This window comes from Rhipicephalus microplus, chromosome 4, assembly GCF_043290135.1.
Source record: "Rhipicephalus microplus isolate Deutch F79 chromosome 4, USDA_Rmic, whole genome shotgun sequence".
In the NCBI taxonomy this organism is placed as follows: domain Eukaryota; kingdom Metazoa; phylum Arthropoda; class Arachnida; order Ixodida; family Ixodidae; genus Rhipicephalus; species Rhipicephalus microplus.
The window spans coordinates 140,666,642-140,691,331 of NC_134703.1; the positions used below are offsets into that span (position 1 = coordinate 140,666,642).

At 46.8% G+C, this 24,690-nt stretch overlaps 1 protein-coding gene across 1 annotated transcript; it reads right to left on the bottom strand.

Annotated features, from left to right (window-relative positions):
• Positions 1-579: 579 nt before the first annotated feature.
• Positions 580-10,450, bottom strand: LOC119172888 (brain-specific serine protease 4). Its single transcript, XM_037424031.2, has 3 exons — positions 9,079-10,450; positions 7,137-7,338; positions 580-1,263 (listed from the first exon to the last, which is right to left on the bottom strand). The coding sequence occupies exons 1-3, from the start codon at positions 9,325-9,327 to the stop codon at positions 1,043-1,045; spliced, it is 672 nt and encodes a 223-aa protein (XP_037279928.2). The 5' UTR covers positions 9,328-10,450; the 3' UTR covers positions 580-1,042.
• Between the last annotated feature and the right edge of the window lie 14,240 nt (positions 10,451-24,690).

A 24,690-nucleotide genomic window follows, 5' to 3' on the forward strand; every position in this document is an offset into this window, starting at 1 on the left:
TTTTGTAAAGGGTTGGAAAATTCGATGACCCACTCGTTGCGCAGTTCACTTGTTCTTTTGCAGCTCTAGAATGCTTTATTGCTGATAACGAGATTCCCTTTCTGACGTTAAGTCTGCCTAAGGCCCGTTTGCCAAGGAGTCCCAAGCACCGGCGTGTCTGAGTGGTAGAATGCTGATCAAGTGAAAGACTTTTCAGAAAATGTTCTATCTGAACGGACATTTTGGATTTAGTAGCAGGGTGTGCGATTGGCTATGGTTAGTAATTCTGCGCCACCTTTGTGTCGTTTTCTGAACGGCTTCGCTGGTGATCTACATTTCTTCGAGTTGAATAGCTCTGTGTATGGTTCTATTTTTCCCACGTGGGCTATTCAGAGTCACGTTCGCATCATATATAATAAACACAAGTGGCATATATACGTAGTTTCTGCTAGTCTGGGAAAACAGAAAACCAGAGTTTCAAATATGCTTGCTATACGTTGCTTCCCCGCATTCAATCGAGTAAAAGCTGTGGTAAACTCGCCAGAAACGTCCAGAACTGCTAAAATTCTGATCACCGGAAAGTCGAAGTATTGACAGTGATAAGGTATTATGCAGCTAGGTAAGCTACATAAAGCAACGTTGTCCGTTTTATTGGCTGCATATATTGCAGTAACCATCAATTGAATGCCAATGAAGTTGACCAGCATGGCAACATTTACACACGGGCGAACAACAAACATTTGTGGCTCAATAAACAACGCGAAAAAACGGTGAACAAAATGGAAAGCCCGTTTTTCACGATTAGCATGGCCCGGTTCTCACGCCTGAAAATTGGTGCGATTTCTGTTCATATGATTCAGTGGTCGAACTTCAGAGATAAATTCCCGAAAACACATCGTCCTCATAATAAAAACGGCCGGGGTCTGCCGTGGTGAGTACACCTGCGGCCATAGTCCAAATGAGCACGAGATCTCAAACTACGAATAACATTTTTTTAAAGCTGCCGTAAAAAGCAGCGACACGCCACATTGTTCAAAACACAAACATATATTGCTCGAGATCGTCAGAATGTCTTGAAGACCGTCTCCAGCAGCCACGCCATCAGGGCCCGCACGTCGGTGAAGACGGCGACGCTGGAGACTGCGCGGGTGTCTTCCAGCCACGACAGCAGGCCGACGAGGACCCAGCCCTGAACGGTGTCCACCATGAGTGCGGTGCCGGGGTCGACCACTTGACGCAGACCACCGATGCTCACAGCACACAGCTCATTCGTGGGTTCGCCGCCTGAACATGCGAAGGCAGGGTAAAACCAGGTAGCGACATTAGCATTACTATACCAAATACGCACACCTGCTCGTAATTGGCTCACATAGTGATACCTGTTCCAGTTTAAGGTCCCAGAATTACGATAATATTATTAGAAAGGCCGTAGCTGATGGTTCCAGAAATTTCGACCACCATTTACCACGTCCCTACCTAAATGTGAGCGCATGGGCCTCCAGCATTTTCGCCTCCATCAAAATTGCGAGCACCGCTGCTGGGACTCGAACCAGCGACCTGTATGGGTCAGCAGTCGAGTATTATAACCAGTAGATCACTGTGGCGGGTTCTGATTGGTTCACAGAAGCAAAAAAGCGAATTACATGAAATTGCATGGTGGAATACTTCACAGCCACCAGATATCCACCCAATGGTCCAAACAGTTTTTTTTGTTGTTGTTACAGATGGCAAGCTTACCTCTGAAAAAAAAAAAAACCTAAGCACATGTATGCCGTGCTTGGAGGTAAGCAGCGGTGTTTATAGCAACGAAAACTGAACGAGGCCCTTCCCAGGCGTTGTAGCACGTCTTGATTATACTGGCAAAATTGTACCGCCTATAGAGGGCTTTAGAGTCCTTTATTGACAAAATGAAAGAAATCATTTCTTTCGTTTTGTGCACAAAGGAACCAATTTTGAGCAATAGGTTGGCTTTCTGAGGCATATGACAACGCAGTTTTGGAAACTGCGCTTTCATGTTTCAGAAAGCCAGCTTCACTGTCGAAGCGGACAATCTTTTCATTTGCTTGTTGTGTACACAGTACATAGTGTTGGACTCTCACTACGAGTCTCACCTATTTAGTTTGCATTTTCATCGTCGTTTATTAGCGCTTCGCGGCGCGAAATGACGGGCTCAGCGTTGAACAGACGATTTCACGGGCTGCAATCGGTGACGTTTTCGGCGACACATTCTTGCTCTCCAAATTAAGCCTCCCTCGAGAGGGAGTGCGCGCATGCTGCAGCTGATAAAGGCTTGGCCTGACCACACGCATCCGTCGAAGCGCGTCAGCGCGGGGCTATCACGTGACGCCACGCCCTCTCCCTTTAAAGCGAGAGAGGATGCGTGGATGCACTCTCTTCATGAGAGGGTGCACTCTCTTCATAGGGACAGGGAACGGCGCCGAGTCTAAATTCCACACGCTGGCTCACTGCAACGGATACATTTGTTCTAGCCTGTTGACTTCGCAACGTCCTTGAAGCCCACGAGATGTGTAAAAGAAGGACAATTTACTTAACGCTGAAAAACGGACAAGCCGCACAGGCGAAACTGAGCGTTAGTCTCCTCGTCAACGTCGTCGTCATCTGTGATTAGCCAAAACGGAACACGTGCTTCTCGTGGAGGCGCAAGCAATATGCCAACATTCGGCCGTCCTTAACGTCCTCGGTTAAGGCGCTTTTGGCAATGTTACTTAACTGCAGCAAAGTTGTCTTCTTGCTTTTCCATTCAAATGCTCGGCCATTCTCCTATTTCGAATACTTAATAAATTACGCACGATAGAAACAAGATAAACAAGACGGAAATAAAATTACAAACAGATGACAACGCCCAAACACTGACATCGCTAAAGGCTCATCGCAACGCATAAAAAAATCACCAGTATAAAACTCTGAACGAAATGTAATATTTTCCGGCCATCTTGACTGGATTGACCACGATGCGGAAAGCCACACAAATAAAGAATAACAACACCAAACGTCGGTCATCTTAGGAACATAGCACGCTGGAGTTCTTTAAACACATGGGCAGAAAAATAAAATCCCGCAGTCTCGGACCATGGCTGGTTGTACGTGTTAACACTGAAAATGTCGCACTGGATTATCTTGGTCTTGTTGGGATTCTTCGGAGGCTTCATAGTCATGATGTGATGTTTTAAACGTAAGACACAGCTTCTTTAGCAGTGAGGCGTAGGCAGTTGTTGCAAATGAGCCTCCCCATTCGGGATGTAAGTCAGCGATGCTGTTAATGTCCGCAGGCAAAACTTGTGTGACAGCGAGTGGTCCACGATATTTTGGCTGAATTTTAGTCATATAACTGGCGTTTATAGGGCCCTTACTCAGAAATACTATTCCGCCAACTTCGCAAGGCTTTATAGAGTGTATACATCGGTGATGGTACTGGTGATTGTAGGCATCTTTCGTGTACTTGGGGGCCTCCAGTAAACGTTGACACACATGCTGCCTTAATTCCCGAGTTGGTTGCGAAGGTATTTCCGTATCGCTAAGTTGCTGAAGTTGCGATGCACGAAAACTTCACTTGTAGCCATGAAGCATCTTCAATGTATTCTTGTTGGTACACGTGCTTCGGGCGCTGTTCCTGTTACACTCGTCTTCTTTCATTCTGGCATCCCAAACAGGCTGCTCAGGATCGCCCGCCGTCCCTGTGCTCTATATATCCCTCGAAGGAAACACATCACGTCAACAGAGTCCACGAAAGTTAGTCACGGAGTGATCGCTGGATGTAGCAATATAGAGAGTCCTTTTGAAGCTCACGTTCTTCTCTGGCTGTCAATTTCAGATTTGATCGCTATCGAATGGCCATAGACCTGCGAAAGGACAATCGTTTAAGTGGATAGATATGTGTGGTTTGACTTCCCAAAACCACAATATGATTATGAAAGACGCCGTAGTGGAGGGCTACGAAAATTTCGACCACATGTGGTTCTTTAACGTGCGCCCGAATCTGAGCACATGGGCCTATACTATTTTCGCCTCCATCGAAAATGCAGCCGCCGCAGCCGGGATTCCATACTGTGACCAGTAGTTGGTAGAAACAAAGAGTGCTCATGACTTTTGCATAAGTGACGAAGGGCAGGTTGGTGAAGCCTTTCTGGCCACCAGCATGTCAACGCTTTGTCCGTCGTCGGGAACCACTAGAACGGTAACATTCTCGGCGGCGACACCATCAGTGCTGATCTTTGCCTAGCTGTGGCCATGGCTTCTAGTCGCGGGAACACAACTGCAGCCGAAATCATATGTACATATCAGTAGGTTCTTGAATCATCTCAATGCCGCATCGTGCCGCCGCTGACGTCTGTAACAAGTAAACTGAACGGCCCATGTCGATGAGGCCTACTTGAGCGAAGTCGTCGTTGAACATCACTTCCTTGAGCAACACATGACCGGCCCCGATGCAATGAAGTTCTGCTCTGGCAACGTTCGATCGACTCGTAGCGCGAAAATGATTGGCTGTTGCGCTGCGTGTGGTTAGTTGCTTGGAAACGATGACAGTTGAGTGGGCGCTTATGCTATGGACAATCACGTGTGATGTGGCCGTAGACATTGTGGTGGTTGACGGACGGCAATCCCAGGCGTCGATCTGCTATGTGGTTCGAGTCGATGGTCACTTGTCATGGACAGGCACCCGCTCTAAATGTGGTGATCACACAAGGCTTCGGTTGCGATATCCAAAAAGCTCCCGCCGTTGTTGTTCGTTAAAGAAGCCGTCGTCATCGTCATCACCGCAACGTGATTACTTGTTCTCGCGTATCTGTAAATTCGAGTTTGAATTCGTGGCCAAGACGCATCTTGGATGGAAGTATAGGTGATCGTGCTCTCGTTACGGTGCTGCACGTGCTCTTGCATCCTGCGCCATCTTTCCGCAACGCGATTCTGGCTGACAAAACTTCGACGTAAACATATCTTGGAACTCTTCCCACGACGTGATCTGGGAGCTACTCCAGCGGTACCAATCCTTGGCAGCTCAAACCAAGCGGGCCTTGGCAGTATCTATAGCGTGTAGGCAGCTGGCCGCCCGTGAGGGTTATAGAAGTTCGACGAATATTTCAATTCACTCGCGCGCTGAAGGAGCGTCTTCGGAGCCGTCGAAGAGAGTGATGTTGTGGCTTAAGCCAGAGATCACCTGGAACGTTGGGTCTGTTTTAGGTTCCTCCGCGCCGGCCACAGTCACTCGTTCCAGCAGTGTACACAGGAGTCTGTCCTTTTCTTGAAGGACTTGTAGGAGGTCACGAGCCGTGATCGCGTCACCATGGCCAGAGTCCATCTCCCAACCATCAATCGTGTTGACTCTGTCTTCGGCGCGTTACGTCATATGGTTAGGATAACCATGCAGTTCCGTGCGATGAAACTCACATTTACTCTCGGTGGCGAGTGGAAGCGATCCCACTTTTGATAATGTTGTCTTCGGGTGCAGTTGAAAACACTGACTACAGAATGCCACACAAACTGACTGCGCGAGAGTCTCTTCGTCAACGTCGCCGTCTTCTCTCATTGGGCAGATTACGTTGCGCGTACACAGCAGCCGTATACGGATGCAGCCTCCCATTGCGAGTGGCTGGCAGGCTGCGTCCGTACGGCTGCTGCGGACGTCTAGTAGCTAAAACAGAACAGGTGGATCTCGTGGAGGCACTATAGCATTATGCCAACAGGCCTCAAGATTTCTGCCATTTTAGGGGCGAAGCTCCTTAGGGCGTGGGCTGTGCGTCCCCTGTAGCCTGTATGTAGCCACCTCTAGTTTAGTTCTTGCAGTGTTCACTAGATGGCGGTACCGTCCCCTGTATGTAGCCACCTCTAGTTTAGTTCTTGCAGTGTTCACTAGATGGCGGTACCGTCTCCTGTATGTAGCCACCTCTCGTTTAATTCTTGTAGTGTTTACTAGATGGTGGTACTTGTAGCTGATGATGAAAAGATGCAAGATGTTATAAACTAGAAAGCGGTACTTGTTGATGAAAGACGCGAGATCTTATAAAATAGGAATGATGTCACATATTGATTGATTTGTGGGGTTTATCGTCCCAAAACCACCATATGATTATGAGAGACGCCGTAGTGGAGGGCTCCGGAAATTTTGACCACCTGGGGTTCTTTAACGTGCACCCAAATCTGAGCACACGGGCCTACAACATTTCCGCCTCCATCGGAAATGCAGCCGCCGCAGCCGGGATTCGAACCCGCGACTTGCGGGTCAGCAGCCGAGTACCTTAGCCACTAGACCACCGCGGCGGGGCATGATGTCACATATGGCGCGTGTCATTGGTTGAAGGCAATCGTTCGATTTAGTGCGGCGACGTACGCTAGGGGGAGCGTTGTAATAAAATCCGTTCGCTGTTGGCGCGCGCTCGGAGTCGCCGGATGGATAAGGCTGCACAGCGGAGAGAGCGCAAGGCGGCAGCAGCGCGCGCTCGCAGACAGAATCCCGATGTGCGAGCGCGCGAGGCAAGGGACATCGCAAGCCATCCATCGTCTAAGAACAAATAAAAGTTGATTTGTGTATATACACACACAGCGTTTCTCACGTCTTTACATGATGATCGACTGGGTGAATTACACGGAAGATTAACAGTTTACCGATGAATCCCTCCGGAGCTTCGCCCATTCATCATCATTCACCCCGTGAATATGCCGTAATTTTTTTGTGCTGTATAGGTGCTTGACTTTCGCACAAACGATCTTACGTGTCATACTTGTCAGTTCGCAATGCATAACCCTGGCGCGGCTTCAGGTGCACCGACCTTCACGTCGTTCGCTGTGCCTGGGCAGTGTTAACTTTGTTCGCGTATACACCACTACATTCTAAAAGTGGCGCAAATTCTTAAGACAGGACCCCACGTACGCGCTGCAGCACGTAAGCGCATGGATTTTTGACGCTGCGTCTCTCTATAAAGAGCGAGGACGCGTGCCTATGCGAAGCTGCACGCCCTCTCTTGATAGGAAGTACGGCGCGCCACGTCAAAAAGCCACGCGCTGACGTGCCACAACAAATACATGTGGTCAGACCTTTATTGCGGAATATTTGACAGTATTACATCTGAAGTGCAGGGGGGGGGGGTAGGTTCGTATTAGGCACACCTTTTAAGAAAGGAAAAGCTTTGAAAGGTGCTCACCCGCGTCATGCGCCATCTGAGGGAGCAGTGAGCAGTTGACGAGCTGAACGGACTCTCTGGTCAGCGCGGTGGGCAGGCGGCCTGCTCCTCCGCCGGCCCAGCCTACCTTGGGACGTCCTTCGTGACGCGCCATCCACAACACCGAGCCGTACACCGGCACGTCAGGCCAGGGGAGGCACAGGGTGCTCACGCCGCCGGAACCCTGAGAAGCCACATGTGTAGATCAGCAGATGTCTTAGAGAGAGCAAGTAGACTCGTCTGTTCTCTAAAGGCCTCCTATCATCAGCATCGTCATCGTCATCAGCCTCGCAGCGCCCGCTGCAGGGCAAAAACACTCTCCCATCGTCCGCTAATGAAACCGGGGGTGAAATTATGGGCACTATCAAATTCCGCCATGTTGCCAGATTCCGCCATTGATCGATGCTGATTGGCCTAATGGTCTGCTACGACCAATGTGATTGGCCTCAAATGCCGCCATTACAAAGTTAGGCAATATGGTGGAATCAGTGTCCAGAATAGCACCCCAGACCTGCGCTTGCTGCGGCCCCATTATACCAGCGAACTTCTGAATCTCACTTGCCCACCTACAACTTATTTTCTCCTCTTTGCACAGTTACCTTCACTTGGAATCCACTATGGTAATGATCAGCGGTTATTCTTCTTACGCGCTACATGCCCTGCTTATTCTTATTTCTTGGTTTTGACTATAAGGCTTCCTTAACACCCGTTGGCTTCCTTATCCACACTCTTCTATTATTGTCCCGTAAGGTTACACCAATCATTTTCCCTTTCATTGCTCGTAGCATCGCAATCCATGGAAGAAGAGCCCTCTTTGTAAACCTCTAGGCTTCTGTTTCGTGCGTACGTACCACTAAAATTCACCTGTTCAATACTTTCCTCTCGAGGGCAATGATAAACTACAAAATTCTTGTCAAGGGGTAACGAGTTCCCAATTCTTTTACAAGAGGCGAGAGAGTGTTCGTTTAGTCAGGGATGCTTAAGTAGCCAAGGTGATGGTAGCTACGTCACGAACTTCCCAAATTGAAAACGAGACGTGCGCGTGAATGTTAACGTGCAATATGAAACTATAAAGGAAAGCTGTTAGCGATTACGTCTCTACAAAAGCTGCACATGTACCAACAACTTAGACGCTGTTAAAATATGTGCTAGATAAAGGATGTGTATCACGAGAGCAGATATTGTGCATTGTTGGCTTCTAGAATGATTTTTTGTACAATGCGCTCGTGAAGACAGCTATTTAAATACTTAAGAGCTCACACTCCACGCAAACTGCACACACAAAGTGGTTCTAAGAGAGAAAGGAAGAGAAAAGTAAGCCCCATAACTGTCTGCTTCAGCGAGCGACACCTCAACAGTAGCTCACAAAGGATGGGGGTGAGGAGGAATTAAACGGATAGGTATAAAGGCGTAGAAAAAGAGAAAGAGGCGTGAGGAGGTAAGCCAGATAGCGATGACATATCGAGGGGATAGGAGAGATAGGAAAGATGGAAACATGGTCACAGGAGTCCGAGGACGGGGCACCACTTGCGAGAGCTCTTGTCGGCGTCAGGAGGTGGCGTAGAGCAAGTACAGTCGGTCATAGCTACACTGTCGTCGGAGGTCAGCGTCAGAAGATGACGTAGCGCGAGCCCAGTCGGCCAGAGCTACGCTGACGTCGGAGATCGCGAGGGCACAACCGGTCGGCACGGAATCCATCGAGCGAGACCCGCACGATGTATAGGGGGACTCGCTCGCTGGATTCCGTGCCGACCGGTTGTGCCCTCGCGATCTCCGACGTCAGCGTAGCTCTGGCCGACTGAGCTCGCCCTACGTCATCTCCTGACGCTGACCTCCGACGACAGTGTAGCTATGACCGACTGCACTCGCTCTACGCCACCTCCTGACGCAGAGCACAGTTTATACTGCGCTGACGTATGCGCACCTGAATGTTGAGGGGCTCGGCGAGCACGAGCACGGCAAGGTCGTTGACAGCCCGCGTGGTGCCGTGGAACCGACATCCCGGGTGGCACAGCGCGGCCGACGCCGGCACGCCCACGTAGGAGCGGGCGTGGGCTCCGTGGCCGGTCGAGCTGCCGTTGCGCAGGAAGACGCGGTACGTCGGCTTGTAACGCGATGCGAACAGGCAGTGCGCCGCCGTCAGAACGTGCCTGTGCAGAGTGAGATTACGCATTGAGCTTGCAGAGAATCGAGCGTTGTAGAGTCAGACAAAACATAAAAAGCATTATTAAGCAGTTTCAGACAGGCATCCGCAGCATCTCAGCGGACGCAGCCTGCCAGCCATTTTTAATGGCAGACTGCGTTTACGGAGCCCTTGCGGACGATAAGCTAAATCCTAATACTAGAGACGCTAAGCCGTGTAGAGGCGTAAAGCTATTGCGTTATTAAACGCGAAGCATTTCTTAGCGAACTTCGGTGACGTTGAGCGTATCTATCTATCTATCTATCTATCTATCTATCTATCTATCTATCTATCTATCTATCTATCTATCTATCTATCTATCTATCTATCTATCTATCTATCCGCCTATGACTTTTAGCTCTCCTGGCTGTTCGGATAACGGTATCGATACCAAACTTGGTATGGCATAACATGACTGTATGACGAGCATATTTTACTAGTAATAACACGAAATCATGACATGCATGTCATGAATGTCATGATATACATTTCAGTCTTGCTGCTTTTCTGGTGGTTTCGTTCACATGACTTGTTCCAAAACTGGTGTTGTATGACATGATGGCATGGTGAACACAAGCGACAGACCCTAACATGAAAATTATGACATGCGTGCTATGTAACAACTTGACTTCCTGCCACGCTCATGATGCGCTCATGGCCGTCGGGCTAGCGTCACATATACCAAATTTGGTATTACAGTATGTGAATAGATGATGAAGGTATGTGACTGGTGCAAGCATGATAATCGTGAGATTCGTGTCATGTATCAACATGACTACATGCTACGTTCATGATGCACTCGTGGCCGTTTCGCTAGCATCCCGTATGCCAAATTTGGTAATAAGGCACGTGATTGGATGAGGAAAGTATGCGACTGGAGAAAATATGATAATCATGGGATGCGTAGCGTATCATGTAACATGACTACAGGCTACGCTCATGATGCACTCGCGGCCATTTCGCTTTGCATGTACCAAATTCGGTATTACGTTACGTCAATGGATGACGAAGGTATGTGACTGGTGCAAACATAATAATCATGAAGTGCGTGTCATCTGAGAACGTGACTACATGCCACAGTCAAGGCGCCAATATATTTCGACGTGACCCGGCGCGCACGTTTTGTTTCGTCGCGTCACACCGGCGTTGCCACGCCAGGCGCCGGTCCTGCCATACTCGCAGGCGTGCGCCGCGCTGCGTTGCTTCGATGTAGGCGCGTTTCAGCACGTCCGGCTTCTTTCCGTCACAAAAAAAGCAAACGCAGTGGTGTCTGGGTAACGCATTGGCGCGAAATGCAGCATGTCGCATTTTGCGCTGATTGCCGTCATGCCGCACTATAGTTATGCCGCGCCGACGGACACTGGTCGCGCCGGTTGCGCCTGGCGTCAGACTATAGAATGCTCACGTTTTTCTAACGTAGCGTCACTGTTCCCAGCGTGCGCGTGCGTCAACGTTAAGTTGGAGTATGTTGGGCCCTTCATGATGCGCTCATGGCCATTTTGCTAGCTCCACATATACCAAATTTGGTGTTACGTGACGTCAATGGATGACAAAGTAGCTCCACATATACTAAATTTGGTGTCACGCGACGTGAATAGATGACGAAGGTAAACGACACATTTAAACATAATAATCATAGCACAGAAGTCATGTACGGCTTAATTTACCTCCACCTCGAAACGTTGTGCTGATTTTAAAGTGACATATCAACCTTCCTCATTCGTGCTTCGCATCATCAATTCCCATTGTACGTGGGATCGGCCAATCTTTTCGTACTCAGATGCTCACGCAAGAAGGGTACAAAAACAATTAGCTTGTGACCCCTGTTTTAATAACAATACACATTTTGAAACGGTCTGCTAATAAATGAAGAAACCTAGTGATGTGGAAAGCGACCACATCATCACTTCTTAAATTCTGTAATCGTCCACTAATTGGACTGTCATGTGCAGAGCATGATCCTGCGACAATTCAAAATAACTCGAACATATAGCTGTACAGACTTTCATTAAAGTTAAGCTTTATCGCAAATTTGATTGTGAAACCACTCAGAAATTAAAATTAAGTTAATGGCCGTACGCTTGAGGGGTTGCGCATGGTGGAAAATTGAAAAGTGGCACTATATTTTCGCTCTTCTCTTCACAACGCTGTGTTCGTTTGTTCGTATCTCTATCTCACTGCGCGCTCATCTTCTCCATGAAAGGATAATAAGAAGGAATTGCACTCATCTGCTAGCAGACAACATCTTGTTCCCCCGCTCGACAGCATCTGTTGCTCGTGATATCACCCAATCGGACAGCTCACGTCATGACAGCCACTGGAGATAGTGTAAAATCACGAAGAGGTTAAAGAGAGCGTCTGTTGGTGGTTCACCTTCGCTTATAGTCACGTGGTAGCGCAACCATGAGGCTCAGCGCGAGCGCAGCTGCGACGCCTCGCCGCGACGGACCATGACTTTCACAAGCGCTCCAGCGGCTCAATGTCATCGCATCGCGACACGATTAATGCCCTTGGGAGACGATTGTAGAGCTCTTCCTCTGAAACGTGCATGTGCTTTTCGCCTTTCCATTGCATGCTTAGACATTAAAATGGAATAGGACTGGTAAGCTTTCTGCAGCACTAAAGGGTACAAGTACTATAGTTGCCAGTCACACTATGTCCTCTGAACGCGCGCGCAGACTTGAACAATTTGCCGAGTTGAATCCCATGGAATGTACTCCAAGGTCACCCACAGTGACAATGACAAGGGCACTCCTGCTCTATATTATCGCGTGGCTCCAAAAGAACGTGAAGTGATACAACAGCATGAAACTGATATGAAAATTGTCAACGCTCCTTTGGTGTCCCACAATCTCAAGGACACTGTGGGTGACTAGCCACGCTTTCTCTGATAATGCAAGCCACCGTCGGATTCATGACCTATTGCCCAAAATAGCTTGCGCCAAGGTGTTGAGGAACCACTCAGCCAACTCTAAATACGATAAAAGAATTAACTGCAACTAATTTTTCTGTTCAAATTAACAAAAACTTGTACATTCCCCCCCCCCTTCATCTCTATGCGTTGTGATCATGACTGTAAGGTACTTGAAACGCGATGCCGCACAAATGTGTTTCATTATTCATTCTTTCCGCACACCGCCACGCTTTGGAACAGACTTCGTAAAGGTATAGCAGAATGTAAAACACTTTCCCAGTTCCAGCTGTTTTTACATACAAATTTTCCATATGTCGCCTCTTTGTTGCATACACCACTTTGTTATTAGCTCATTCTTTTATCTTTGTCTTTGTGTAAACATATGTGCTTTTACGTGATTAATCGTGTTACCCCCCTGCAATTATGCCCTCGTGGCGCTGCAGGTAATTTTATAATAAAAAAAAGGGTGGCCACGCACGTACCTTGCGGTGACGATGGCGCCTGCGCACGTCGAGGTCATCTTGTGGGTGACGGCTACTCGCGCCAGGTGGCCGAAGAAGGAATCTGGGCCCACTCGGACGGGACGGTCGGACGCACCATCCTCCTTGGCAGCCTGGAACACGCTGGGGCAAGGCAGGAGGTCCTCCGGATCCTGGACGTCGCTCATGGCCTCCACGCGCACCGTGACCATCCAGGGCAGCGAGTGGGGGCCGCCCGGCGGAATGCCGCCTTCCGAGCCGCACTGGTCGGGGATCGGGAAGTGCTCCGCACGGCAGCACTGTATGCCCCGTGGCAATGAGGAGACGAGCACCAGCACCAGCAGCGATCCGAGCATCGAGGGCGCAGCCATGGCTTCTCAACTGTTCTGAAGCACGCGCTCCTTTCTCGAGACGTTCGTGCGATCACGTGACGAAGCAACAACGACGACGATGTTCCTTAAAGTATACCTGGATTCCGTGCCATTGGATATTAGCTAAAATAATTCCGATACAAAAAAGACAAGGAATTGGCTATAACATTGAAAATATTCGACCCATTTCGCTTACTTCAAATATGGTGAAGCTTATTCAGAGGGTGCTGCATAAAAGAAAAACACTCTGGATGGAGGAAAAGTTAATATTAAATCCAAACCAAATTGGCTTCAGATTGGATTGCTCAATATGGTGTGCGCACGCAGACTTGAAAAGCCACACTCAACTTGCTCGCAAAAGAAGACAACATGTTGCCCTAGTGACATCAAACATAGCAAAAGCATATATGACAGTGGGGAACACTCAGTTTACAAAGCCACAATTTTCCAAAATACATAACTGCGTGGGTCAGAGAATTTTTGAAGCAAAGAGAATTTGATTGTCTTAAAGATGGTTGTGCAACATTGAAGTTCAAGCAAACTCACGGTGACCCGCAGGGTGCTGTCTTGTCGCCGCTACTACTTTTTAACATATTAATGAGCTCAATCCCAAATTGCCAGGACGTGAAGGTGTTTGTATATGCAGATCATATTGCACTTTTTGCGGCCGATAGTGACGTATACTCTTTATATAAAAATACAGACATATATTAATATCCTGGAGATATGGCTAGATACAATCTGCGTGACATTAAACGTCATTAAATTGCATTGCTGATATTCCCATTAGCTGATCCGGCCTTAATTTCACTCTGTTATAAACAAGAGCTCAATCCACAGGTTGAGTCACTCAAATATTTGGTTGTTATTTATAATGACAAACTCAACTGCACTCCCCACATAAAGAGCATTGCATCTAAAGCACAACGTGCTTTAGGCACTCTTCGCAGACTGAGCAGCCGTCGATAGGTATTACGCAGGACCACACTGGTGATGATATACCAACTGTATATGCGACCAATATTGAAATTTGGGTGTGGAATGTTCTCAGGTGGCCCTGATTACAAACTCAAGCCTTTGGTTTAGCTTGAACGAGAAGCCTTGTGGTTGTGTTTAGGACTTCCAAGATTCGTAAGGAATAACGTTATGTATCAGGAAGCACGATTGCCTATATTGTCTTGTCGTTTTCGTATCCTGACTGTTCAGACATTCTTATAATTTTATATCTATTCGAGAAGACGATCTGAATATGTTTTTATAAATGATCCAGATTTCTTTTTTCTTGGCCATTGGCTATCGTTTTGAACGACTCAGATTATCTTTGTGCAAAAACAACTGGATTGAATAAGTGTGAAAATTCGAGATGTGCCTGCAGTAAAGGTTTTAAATGCACAATATTAAGATAGAATACGATGATATTTTCCCCTCTAAGCCCAAATTACGATCAAATAAGGAGTTCAACAGCCAACTACAAGATTGTCTTGCACACAAAGGAACGACGAACATAATAGCCACAGATGCTTCAGTAAAGGAAGAAAAGACGGGTGCAAGGATATGCTCCCGTTTGCTTCGCTGGTCTTTTTAGTAAGACTACCGACCTCCGTTTTCGAAACAGAATTCTTGGCAAATATTCTAGCGCTGCGAAAATTACCAGTGGATGTTCGTAATGCAATCATAATTACCGACTCTCTGTCTGTCTGTACATCGCTTACAGAGTCATCGAAATCAATGGCCTTAACGACGTTTGTCATGCTTGTTCTCCCACAGCTGAAGCTAATAAAGTGAGTATGGGTACCTGGTCATAGTGGATTAGAATTAAATGAAATTGCTTACTCTCTAGCACGAGCGGCATTGAGATAGAGAAAAGACTTTATTCACAGGATCCTGCGTGGGGTAGGTGCCGGCCTCGCAGGGCGCAGTCTACCCTTCTAATAATCTAGTCTATGCAGTCCTAGAAACACTGGGACAAGAACTCGAGGGTTGAACCTGACCCGACGGAGGATACTTGGGTTCCCGCGCTTGCGGGTCACGAGTTCCCGTTCTCCTCTGCCTGGTCATGGCCCCCTCGAGCTGCTGGATCGCCCATCTCTGAGATTGGCAGTACACCGAGCAGATCCACCGCTCCATTGAATTGTGCAGTACTTTCGGTCCTTGCTGAAGTGGCCGCAGTAACTGCGATAAGGTACCGAAAATTTTCGCTTCGTGCAGATGCCATAGAATTAATTACGTCCTGGGCAGAGTTCAGTCATTTAGAATTTCCGTGGAAAATTCAGTGGTGCCCTGCCAGACAACTGGAAGTCGCATTAACTAGACTACGTTGTCGTGTCCCCCCGTTAAATCTGTATTCATACAGGGCTGGTCTGATGAAATTTCCTCTATGCAATTTTTGTTTAGAACTCGAAACACTAGAATATTATTTTTGATTATGTCACCGGTACAGACTACTGAGAAAAAGACTACTTGATATCCCTTTCTCTAAGCTGGGGCTGAATTTGTCAAGTGAGAATGTACTTACCTTCGGTGCTGCGAGTGTGGGCTTCAGTCACAAGGAGGAATTTTATGCCGCTTGTGCTTATCTTTACGAAACAAAGCGAATGAGACTTGAACTGCCTAATTGTGTCTCATTAGTGTAGCAGTAGCTTAACATTAAAAAGAGTTATGTTTTTTACTATGATTAATATAAGTATGAATTATTTTCAAGCACATTCAGTGTTAGTCAAGACAATGATTATTCTGGCTGGTCTGAACGGGAGAATAACACTTATAGGACTCTTTTCGCTTTACGTACATAGCTTTTTCATAAGTATTCAATATTGAAAACGCCTAGCTCAGGTAATCAATTCTTGGTCGATCCCCATGAGTGGGTATGAGCCATATCTAAGGATTCATCATCGTCATCATTATCATCATCATCATCATCATGCCGGAACAATTTATTATTCAGGACAAGAGTGCTATAGTTCTGTTTTCTGCAGTAGGTATAAATTTAACTGCAGATAGTGTTCTCAGTTTTGGCACCTCCGGCTTGGGACATTGCCACAGAAACGTATTTGATGCAGCATGTATTTTTATTCGAGAATCTAAACGCATGCCAATATAACCTCTGCTTTAACATATTCTTGAGTCTTGGCGAATACTTGGGATATGATTGGTAATGTGAATAAATGTTGGACATACATTCGATTTTCATAGGGTGAGGTAAACTCAACTGTCTGTTCTGCTCAAAATTTCGGTCTTCTGATATAGTATTAGCTCTCTTTTCTTTTTATTGATTCATCTTTATTTGAATTTTTGAAAGATAATTTGCTATTCTTTTTCTTCTTTGTTCAGCTTAGTAGTGGGCTGACAATAATGTCTTAGTGTTCACATATAGGCTACTACAAGCTTTCTTGGCCAATCCCCCAGAGTGCGTATGTACCAGTGCTCACAGGCAACAAATAAAACAAACTGCACACACGCAAAAAAAAACAATTTTTGTTGTTGTTGCACAACCTTCAATATGTCTTTATAACCGACAGTGTGGCGGATCCACCTTAAGCGTATGAGCCTGCTTTCTCTTAGGAGACAAAACAAAAGAAATGTCAGGTCTGCGTGGAACGGGCAGCACAGTCACAATGAAATCTCGAAAAGCGGCCTTTTAGAGCCTTTTATAAACAATCTTTGGGTTCTAGAGCCTTTTCTAAACCTGCGCTTGATTTAACTTCTTCTTGGGAAGGGTAAAATCTCTCCTACCGAGATAAAAGTCTGACTGTGTGATTACGTCATAAGTGGTGATTCAGACAAAAACCGACCGTTTGCACGATATCCTTCATCGTTCTCTTTTGTGTGGCTGTATGTATAATTTACGAGCTTTGCATATTCAGTGCAAACCAAGGCGTCGCCTTGCTAGAACGGAATATGCAAATTAAGTCGCCGGCACAGTCATTTTCTTCTTTCACACTTTTCAAACCTTGCGGACATCTGGCAAGTGGTACAATGCGTTCACGTGCAAGACAACTTTAGTCCACTCTAGTGCACTGCAGTGGGCTAAAAAAAATCGAGTATTGAGATAGTGTGCCTGCTACAAAACAATTATCGTCATCTACTTCGAGTACTTGCCTCACGCTATCACCACGTTTCCGGTACTTCGCGGTCACATAACGGTGTGCGCGTCATCAGTGTGACATATAATTCCCGACAAGAAAGCGGCCAGCGCCGGGTTTTCAAGAAAGGAAACGCTATAGCAAGTCAGATGACGATTATTGTTGTGTAGCAGAACTACTCCCCGAATACTCCATGTTGATGAACAATGGTGAACAATCAAGGAATTGCTCATTCGATTGCCCATCCAGGTGGCTTTTTCAATAATAATAATAATAATAATAATAATAATAATAATAATAATAATAATAATAATAATAATAATAATAATAATAATAATAATAATAATAATAATAATAATAATAATCCCAATTATTACTATGAAGAGTAATTGCCACGGGCGCCAATATTCTCTAGTTACGCCAATGCTTCCTACTTTCTTGACAAACACATAGAATAACCGTCTCTGCAGCACCAGTCAGCTTTTCCCTTCTGGAAGCACACACTGCGTCCTAATTTCTCAGCTTCTCGCCAAATAGATTGTTCCACGTGGCGACGCAAATTTAACTCCAAGAAGTGTCGAGCACGATGTCAGCCTCACCGGAAGACTACATCGCAGCGCTGTGCCAGAAAGACTACGAGCGGTACGAAGAAGAGACGAAAATTCGCTCCTATAATAGTGGACCCATTCACGCTTCGTGCGGGCGACTGTGTACGTGATGTGGAGTTGTGGCCACGCATCGAAAGCTCCGATATTCACGAGTTTCTCGTTCTGAAAACGAGTTCGAAAACCCGGGAGCAGATGAAGTCCAAAGAGGCCCTCGAGGGTCACAACTTTTTGATGAGTGGCCGAGTGCGGGAGCCATGAGTGAAGAAAGTCGCCGCAGACACCGTGGTCGTCGTCACTCAAGTCAGACGTGATTAAAAAATTGAGAACGCTCTTCTCGTGCACGTGCGTCGTACTCCACGCAGAATAACAACGCAGTGGGATGCGAGCAGGCTTCGCTGTTCCCGCCCATGCATGTGCAGTGCGCGGCAAGAATTTCGCCATCACTCCATGCCCATGAACAAGACGTCGACGGGGGCCTGGTGAACACACTGAAAATTTAACCGGACCAGAAACAAACATTAGCATCTATGGCAAAATCAAGTAATTTAAAACCTCTTACTTGAGTGACGACGATCATGGTGTCGGGGGCGAATTTCTTCACCCATGGCTCCCACAACCAGCCTCTCTTCAAAAAAAATTCCGCCATATCCACGAAGTGAATGATGATGAGTGGGCGAAGCTCCGGAGGTAAACCTGGTAAACCATGAATCCTCTGTACATTTTGCCCACTCGATTTTATTACATCGCTCCCCCTAGCGTACGTCACCGCACTAAATCGAACGATTGCCTTCAACCAATGACACGCACCATATGTGACATCATTCCTATTTTATAAGATCTCGCGTCTTTCATCAACTACAAATACCCCGCTTTCTAGTTTATAACATCTTGCATCTTTTCATCATCAGCTACAAGTACCACCATCTAGTAAACACTACAAGAACTAAACGAGAGGTGGCTACATGGATGGATGGATGGATGGATGCTATGAGCGTCCCCTTTATAACGGGGTGGTGACAAGTATGTCACCAGGCTCGACAAAAAAAAAAAACTTTTTTTCTTTTTTTTTATGTTGGCCTAATGCCTCTACTTCGATAAATTCTATCTTAATGGAAAAAAAGGTAAATTTTCACCTTAAGTTCTCTGCCATTTACGGCACACTGTCCATATTTTATTTTTCCAATATTTATTTTTGTCCTTTCTCTCTAATTTTCTGCCACCAATACTCCAACCGTCTCTTACTTATTTCAATCGCGGGTGTGTTCAGCTTTCCATTGTTGTCCCTAAAACCCAAGGCTTCCTGTAGGCTCGTGCCCAAACGTACACCTGGGTGGATATCTCCACATTCAATCAGAACATGCTCCGCCGTTTCCTTATCTTTCCCGCAGCATGTGCATTGTTCTTCTTCTTTACTGAATCTTGCTTTATAACTACGCGTTCTAAGGCAACCCGATCTCGCTTCAAACAGTAAAGCGCTTCCCCTTGAATTATCGTAAAATGCCTCCCTCCTTATTTCATTTTTGCCCTTTCGGTAGTTACTCAGAGCCGGTTTTTTCTCCATAGCTGCCATCCAGTAAATCCTCTCCGCCTCCCTGACTTTTCCCTTAACGCTCTTTGTTGACATATGGCTCACAATACCAGCCGTATATTTACTAGTGAGTCTTCTAGTTCTTTTTCTCCACTGTGTGTCCACGCTCTTCCTATACAAATAACGGAACACCTTCTCTGCCCATCTACTCTCCTTCATATTTCTTAGCCTTTCTTCGAACCTTATTTTGCTCTGCGCTTCCCTCGCCTCAAAACCTGCCCACCCCATATCGCCCTTTACAGCCTCGTTTGTCGTCTTCCCGTGAGCACCCAACGCGAGGCGTCCCACAGTCCTTTGATTTACATCCATTCCCGAGTGCACCTCTGCCCTCATGCACACCACTGAGTTCCCAAAAGTAAGCCCTGGAACCATTACACCCTTCCACAGACCTCGAAGCACCTCATACCTATTGTATCCCCACAACGCTCTGTGCTTCATTATTGCCGCATTCCTCTTTCCTTTTGCTGCCGAGGCTTTTTCCTGTACCTCCATGTATCTATCACTCTCATTTACCCATACTCCAAGGTACTTGTATTCACTTACCCTCGGTATTTCCTGGCCTTGTATGGACACCGTCTGATCACAGGGATCATTGAATACCATCAATCCACACTTCGTTACACTGAATCCTAGTCCAAGAGCTTCACCTTCCCTTCCGCATATATTCGCCAGCTGCTGTATATCATCTCGACTGTCCGCAAATAAGATGATATCGTCCGCATAAAATAAACCTGGAAGCTTCTGCTCAATCATCATGCCGCCCTGTTTGTGTGACAGATTAAAACCAATGTTGCTACCTTCTAGCGCTTTTTCCATACTCACCATGTACAGCATGAATAACAGTGGGGACAAAGGACATCCCTGTCTCAGACCCCTGCTAACCTCAACGTTCTCTTTGCTACGCATTCCTTCCCACTCTATGCAAACTGTATTTTCTCGGTATATCTCCCTTAAAAGCTGTATACAGTCGTCGCCCATGCCCATTCCTTTCAATATATCCCACAAAATTTCCTGATTAACGTTGTCGTATGCCCCAGTGATGTCTAGAAAAGCCACGTACAAGGGCCTATTCTCTATTTTAGATATTTCTATACACTGAGTGAGAACAAACAGGTTATCGTCTAACCGCCTGTCGACTCGAAATCCGTTCTGAAGTTCTCCCAAAACATCGTTATGTTCGGCCCATGTTTCTATTTTCATTTTTACTGCTTGCATCGCCAACCTGTATAGTACCGATGTAATGGTTAGTGGTCTATACGAGCGAATCTTGTCCTTTTCTCCCTTGCCTTTATAGATTAAGTTCATTCTACTTTGTCGCCAACTGTCCGGTATTTGTCCGTCCTTGAAGCTTTTTTCTACTGCTTTTAACAATGCTTCTTTAGTGTTATGTCCTAGTTCGTTAATGAGGCTAACGGGAATCCCATCTAAACCCGCGGCAGTGCGCTTTGGAATTTTTCCTTCGGCCTTTTTGCAGTTGAAATTATCAAGTACTAGCTCTTCCTCTGTTGCTTTCTCCGCCACACTTTTACTCACCGGGGAGATCCCCTGGACGCTCTTTTGAAACGAATCGGCTGTTACCTTTTGGATGTAACCTAGCGCTTCGTACCCTTCCAATTGATTTCCTCCTTCATCTAGAATATGTTGTTGCGTTGTGACAGACTTCCTACCTAGCGCCTTTATGTGGCTCCAAAAAATCCTAGGCGCGGCCTCCTTTTTTTCGTGTATCTCTGTCATCCAGCGTTCACTTTCACCTTTAATTTTTGCCTCTACCAATTTCTGTACAAGGGATTTTTTCTCCAAATATATTTCCCATATTTTTTTGACTTCGTCCTGCGGCCCCTTCTCCTTTTTTGCCTTTCTATGCTCCCGTGATGCTTCGCGTCGCTTCTCGATCGCCTCCCGGATTTCCTTGTTCCACCAACTTTTTGGCTTCCTTTTTCCTTTCCAACAAACAGCTTTCTTCTCTTTCCCTATCTCCTTCGTCATTAGATGTAACAGCTCACTATACTCCCAGTCCTTGCCTGGTATTTCGCCTACTTCTTCCTCGACTCTTGCGGCTATATTTATTATTTGTTTGTCATTTAAATACGAGCTGCCAGACTTTGATTCCATGCTCATATTTTTAGTTTCGTATCCCATTTGTAATGTTATTCGTTTATGATCACTACCCAAGCTGTTAATGCCTTCCTCGTCTATCCTCATTTCTGTCAGTTTGTGGTAAATTCCTTCAGTCATGAGACAATAATCAATACTTGATTGCTTGTTTCCGACTTCCCATGTGATCTGGCCGTCACATTTAGGCCCCGTGTTAACTATCTCCAGACTATGTTGCTCGCAAAGATCTAGTAATAACTTCCCATTGGTGTCTGAATATCCGTCAAGGTCATGTATGTGGGCATTCATGTCCCCTAGAAGGATGATTTCGGCCCCATTACCAAATTCCTTAATATCCGCACTCATGCAATCCACTATCTCCTGATTCTTTTCTCTGCAGTTATTCCCCGTCCACAAGTAGGCTACCCCTAGCCACGTTTCCTTTCCACCTACTGTGCCCAGAACCCAGAGGTGCTCTGAACACGTCTGTTTCACTCTAACCCATTTGGCTCCGCGGTGAATTAGCATTCCTACACCCCCACCTTTCCTTTCCGATATGGTCCTGTTACACCCTTCCCAAACATAATTTTTAATATGTGGTGGCTCTTCCAAGTCTCTAAGGTGTGTTTCTGTAACCGCATACACGCCTATCAGTTCTTTGTTTAACTGCTCCTCAATCTCTAACCATTTTGCCTTCTTTCTGCCACCCTGCATGTTTATGTAACTAATTGCAACACGCGCCTTTTTCCTTTTTCTTTTACCTTTTTTCTGGTTTTTTGCAATTCTACCTGTCAAAGCGTCCTCCTGGTTGTTGTCCCTGTTACGAGCTACCCCGGACTCCGAAGGGCCCGTGAGCCCCCCAAAAAAGCTACTGCGCGTCCTGCCAGTCGCCAGCCCACCTCGTGTCCAAGCCTCTTATCGAAATGAATCTTGTCTCTTTGGAATCCACCCCACCTGTGCACTTCCCTGTTTAAATCCACTACCTCGAAACCCTTCTCTCGACTAATTCGCCATATCTCTTTGTTTGCGTCGACAACCGCTCTTTGCAGGTTGACGTTGCGTACTGGTACTTCCGGTACTGTGCATACTACAATTTGCACCTGGGGGGACACGGTGCGCATGTCATTCACCCCTTTTGCCAAGGTCGTCGCTAGTCCTGACGATTCTTTTTTCAGGACGTCATTTAACCCTCCCGCAATTACAACGAGGTTACGATTGTTAGCTTTAGCTGCGAGTTGTTCACCCGCTTGACTCATTACTGTCCCCAGCGTTTGTCCTGGGAACGTCCCTATCGCAACTCTCTTGTCGCCTTTCACCCTTTCTTTGATTGCCACTGCGCATCGGACTAAATTTGAGTCACCGGCGATGATGACCTGTTCAGACATTCCTTCTGAAACATGCACCTGGCTGCTGACTAGGTGACTAGCGTGAGTCACGGCTGCTGGTTTGCTCCCTCCCTCCCTCAAAACTACTTCCCGGTAGCTGGGCCCTGTGGCCAATGTATCTGCCTTTGTCATGCCTGTTTCCCTCATCTCTCCCGCACGGGGGGTCGTCGCCATAATGCTTCCGCCGTCACCTGCGTCTTCGTTCCCCTTCACGACCTTCGATAGGCCCTTCTCGGCTGCCCGGAGCCTTTCCTCCATGGCTGACGTTTTCTCTCGCTCCTTCGCCAATGCATTCTCCAGCTCTGCGATTTTCTCCATGAGCCCACTCTGGACCGCCATCATATTTTTCATTTTCTCCTCGAACTCGCACTGTCTACACTTGGCGTCATCTTCTGCTTTCTCTTCCGCACTAATTTCCACCTTCCGCCCTACCCCGCACTCTGAACACTTTACGGTCTTTTTGACCATGGCTAGCTCAGTTTACCGATGCCCACGTGTTAGAAAACTGTACTAAAATACACTGGTCTAAGCCAAAAAGAACCACAATAATACATAAATACGCTACACTTCACAGCACCTGCGCATGCACGTGGTCGGTCTACGCGCAGGCCTCAGCCACGTGGTGGCTGGAGCAAAAAAAAAGACACAGTACAGAATACTAAAAAAAAAAAAACGTACACCGTACTAGACCTAATCAAGCTTTACGCTAGCGCCTTACGTTCTCATAACGCTACATACAGAGGCAAGCTGAAAACATGCAAAAACACTTATCTGTAGCTGTCATTCCGGAGCTCTCCAAAAACACGTCCGACCTCCTGAACGACCTCCTACATTTTCCGAGGTTTCTGCTACATACAGGAGATGGTACCGCCATCTAGTGAACACTGCAAGAACTAAACTAGAGGTGGCTACATACAGGGGACGGTACCGCCATCTAGTGAACACTGCAAGAACTAAACTAGAGGTGGTTACATACAGGCTACAGGGGACGCACAGCCCACGCCCTAAGGAGCTTCGCCCCTAAAAGTTGTGGCCCTCGAGGGCCTTTCTGGACTGCATCTGCTCCTGGGTTTTCAAACTCGTCCTCGGAACGAGGAATTCATGAATATCGGAGCCGTACGGCCGAAACTGCACGTCACTTGTGGCGGCACGAAGCGTGAATGGGTCCACTCGGAGCAAACTCTCGTCTCTTCTCCGTACCGCTCGATGTCTTTCTGGCACAGCGCTGCGATGTAGTCTTCCGGTGAGGCTGACGTTGTGCTCAACACTTCTTGGAGTTAAATTTGCGTCGCGCTCGCACTCGATCACGCTTGCAAGTTACGCCAACGCTTGCAAACACGACTGTGCTGTTGCACTCCCCGGCCGCCTCCGACAAAGACATGGCTGCCTACCCAGAGTGCATAGCGTCACCACCATTCATGCAAGCTCCCTATACAGCAGACCTCGCAAGTAGAATAATAAAATGTGCAGCGAGGATGAAGAAGATGTCAGGACGATGTCATCAATTCGCGACCTAGATCGGTCAAAAACGGGTGGAACCGGTAAGTTGTGGAACATGACATGAACTGCAGAAGGCTTCGTTTCACTGTAGCTTCGTGGAGCTGTATGGGTTTCGTTAGTGCACGTACGAAACCGGTACACGAATGCTCCTTGTCCTGAATGGCATTGCCAATGGGTGGTCGCTTATTATACTGCTGCATTAACATGAAATAACAGAAGTTCAGGAATTTAATTTTTTTTAGTTGAGCCTACAAATGCAGCTAGGATGCAAGGTCGCAACTTCATCGACCAGGGCAAAAAAATTTCTTCCGGTCATGATCTCGCATTTCTGCA

Coding starts and splice junctions, on each gene's coding strand:
- LOC119172888 (XM_037424031.2), bottom strand. CDS start 9,327: ATGCGTAATCTCACTCTGCACAGGCACGTTCTGACGGCGGCGCACTGC. Junction 7,339..9,078: donor CCGAGCCCCTCAACATTCAG/GTGCGCATACGT, acceptor GTGGCTTCTCAG/GGTTCCGGCGGCGTGAGCAC. Junction 1,264..7,136: donor TCAGATGGCGCATGACGCGG/GTGAGCACCTTT, acceptor TCGCATGTTCAG/GCGGCGAACCCACGAATGAG.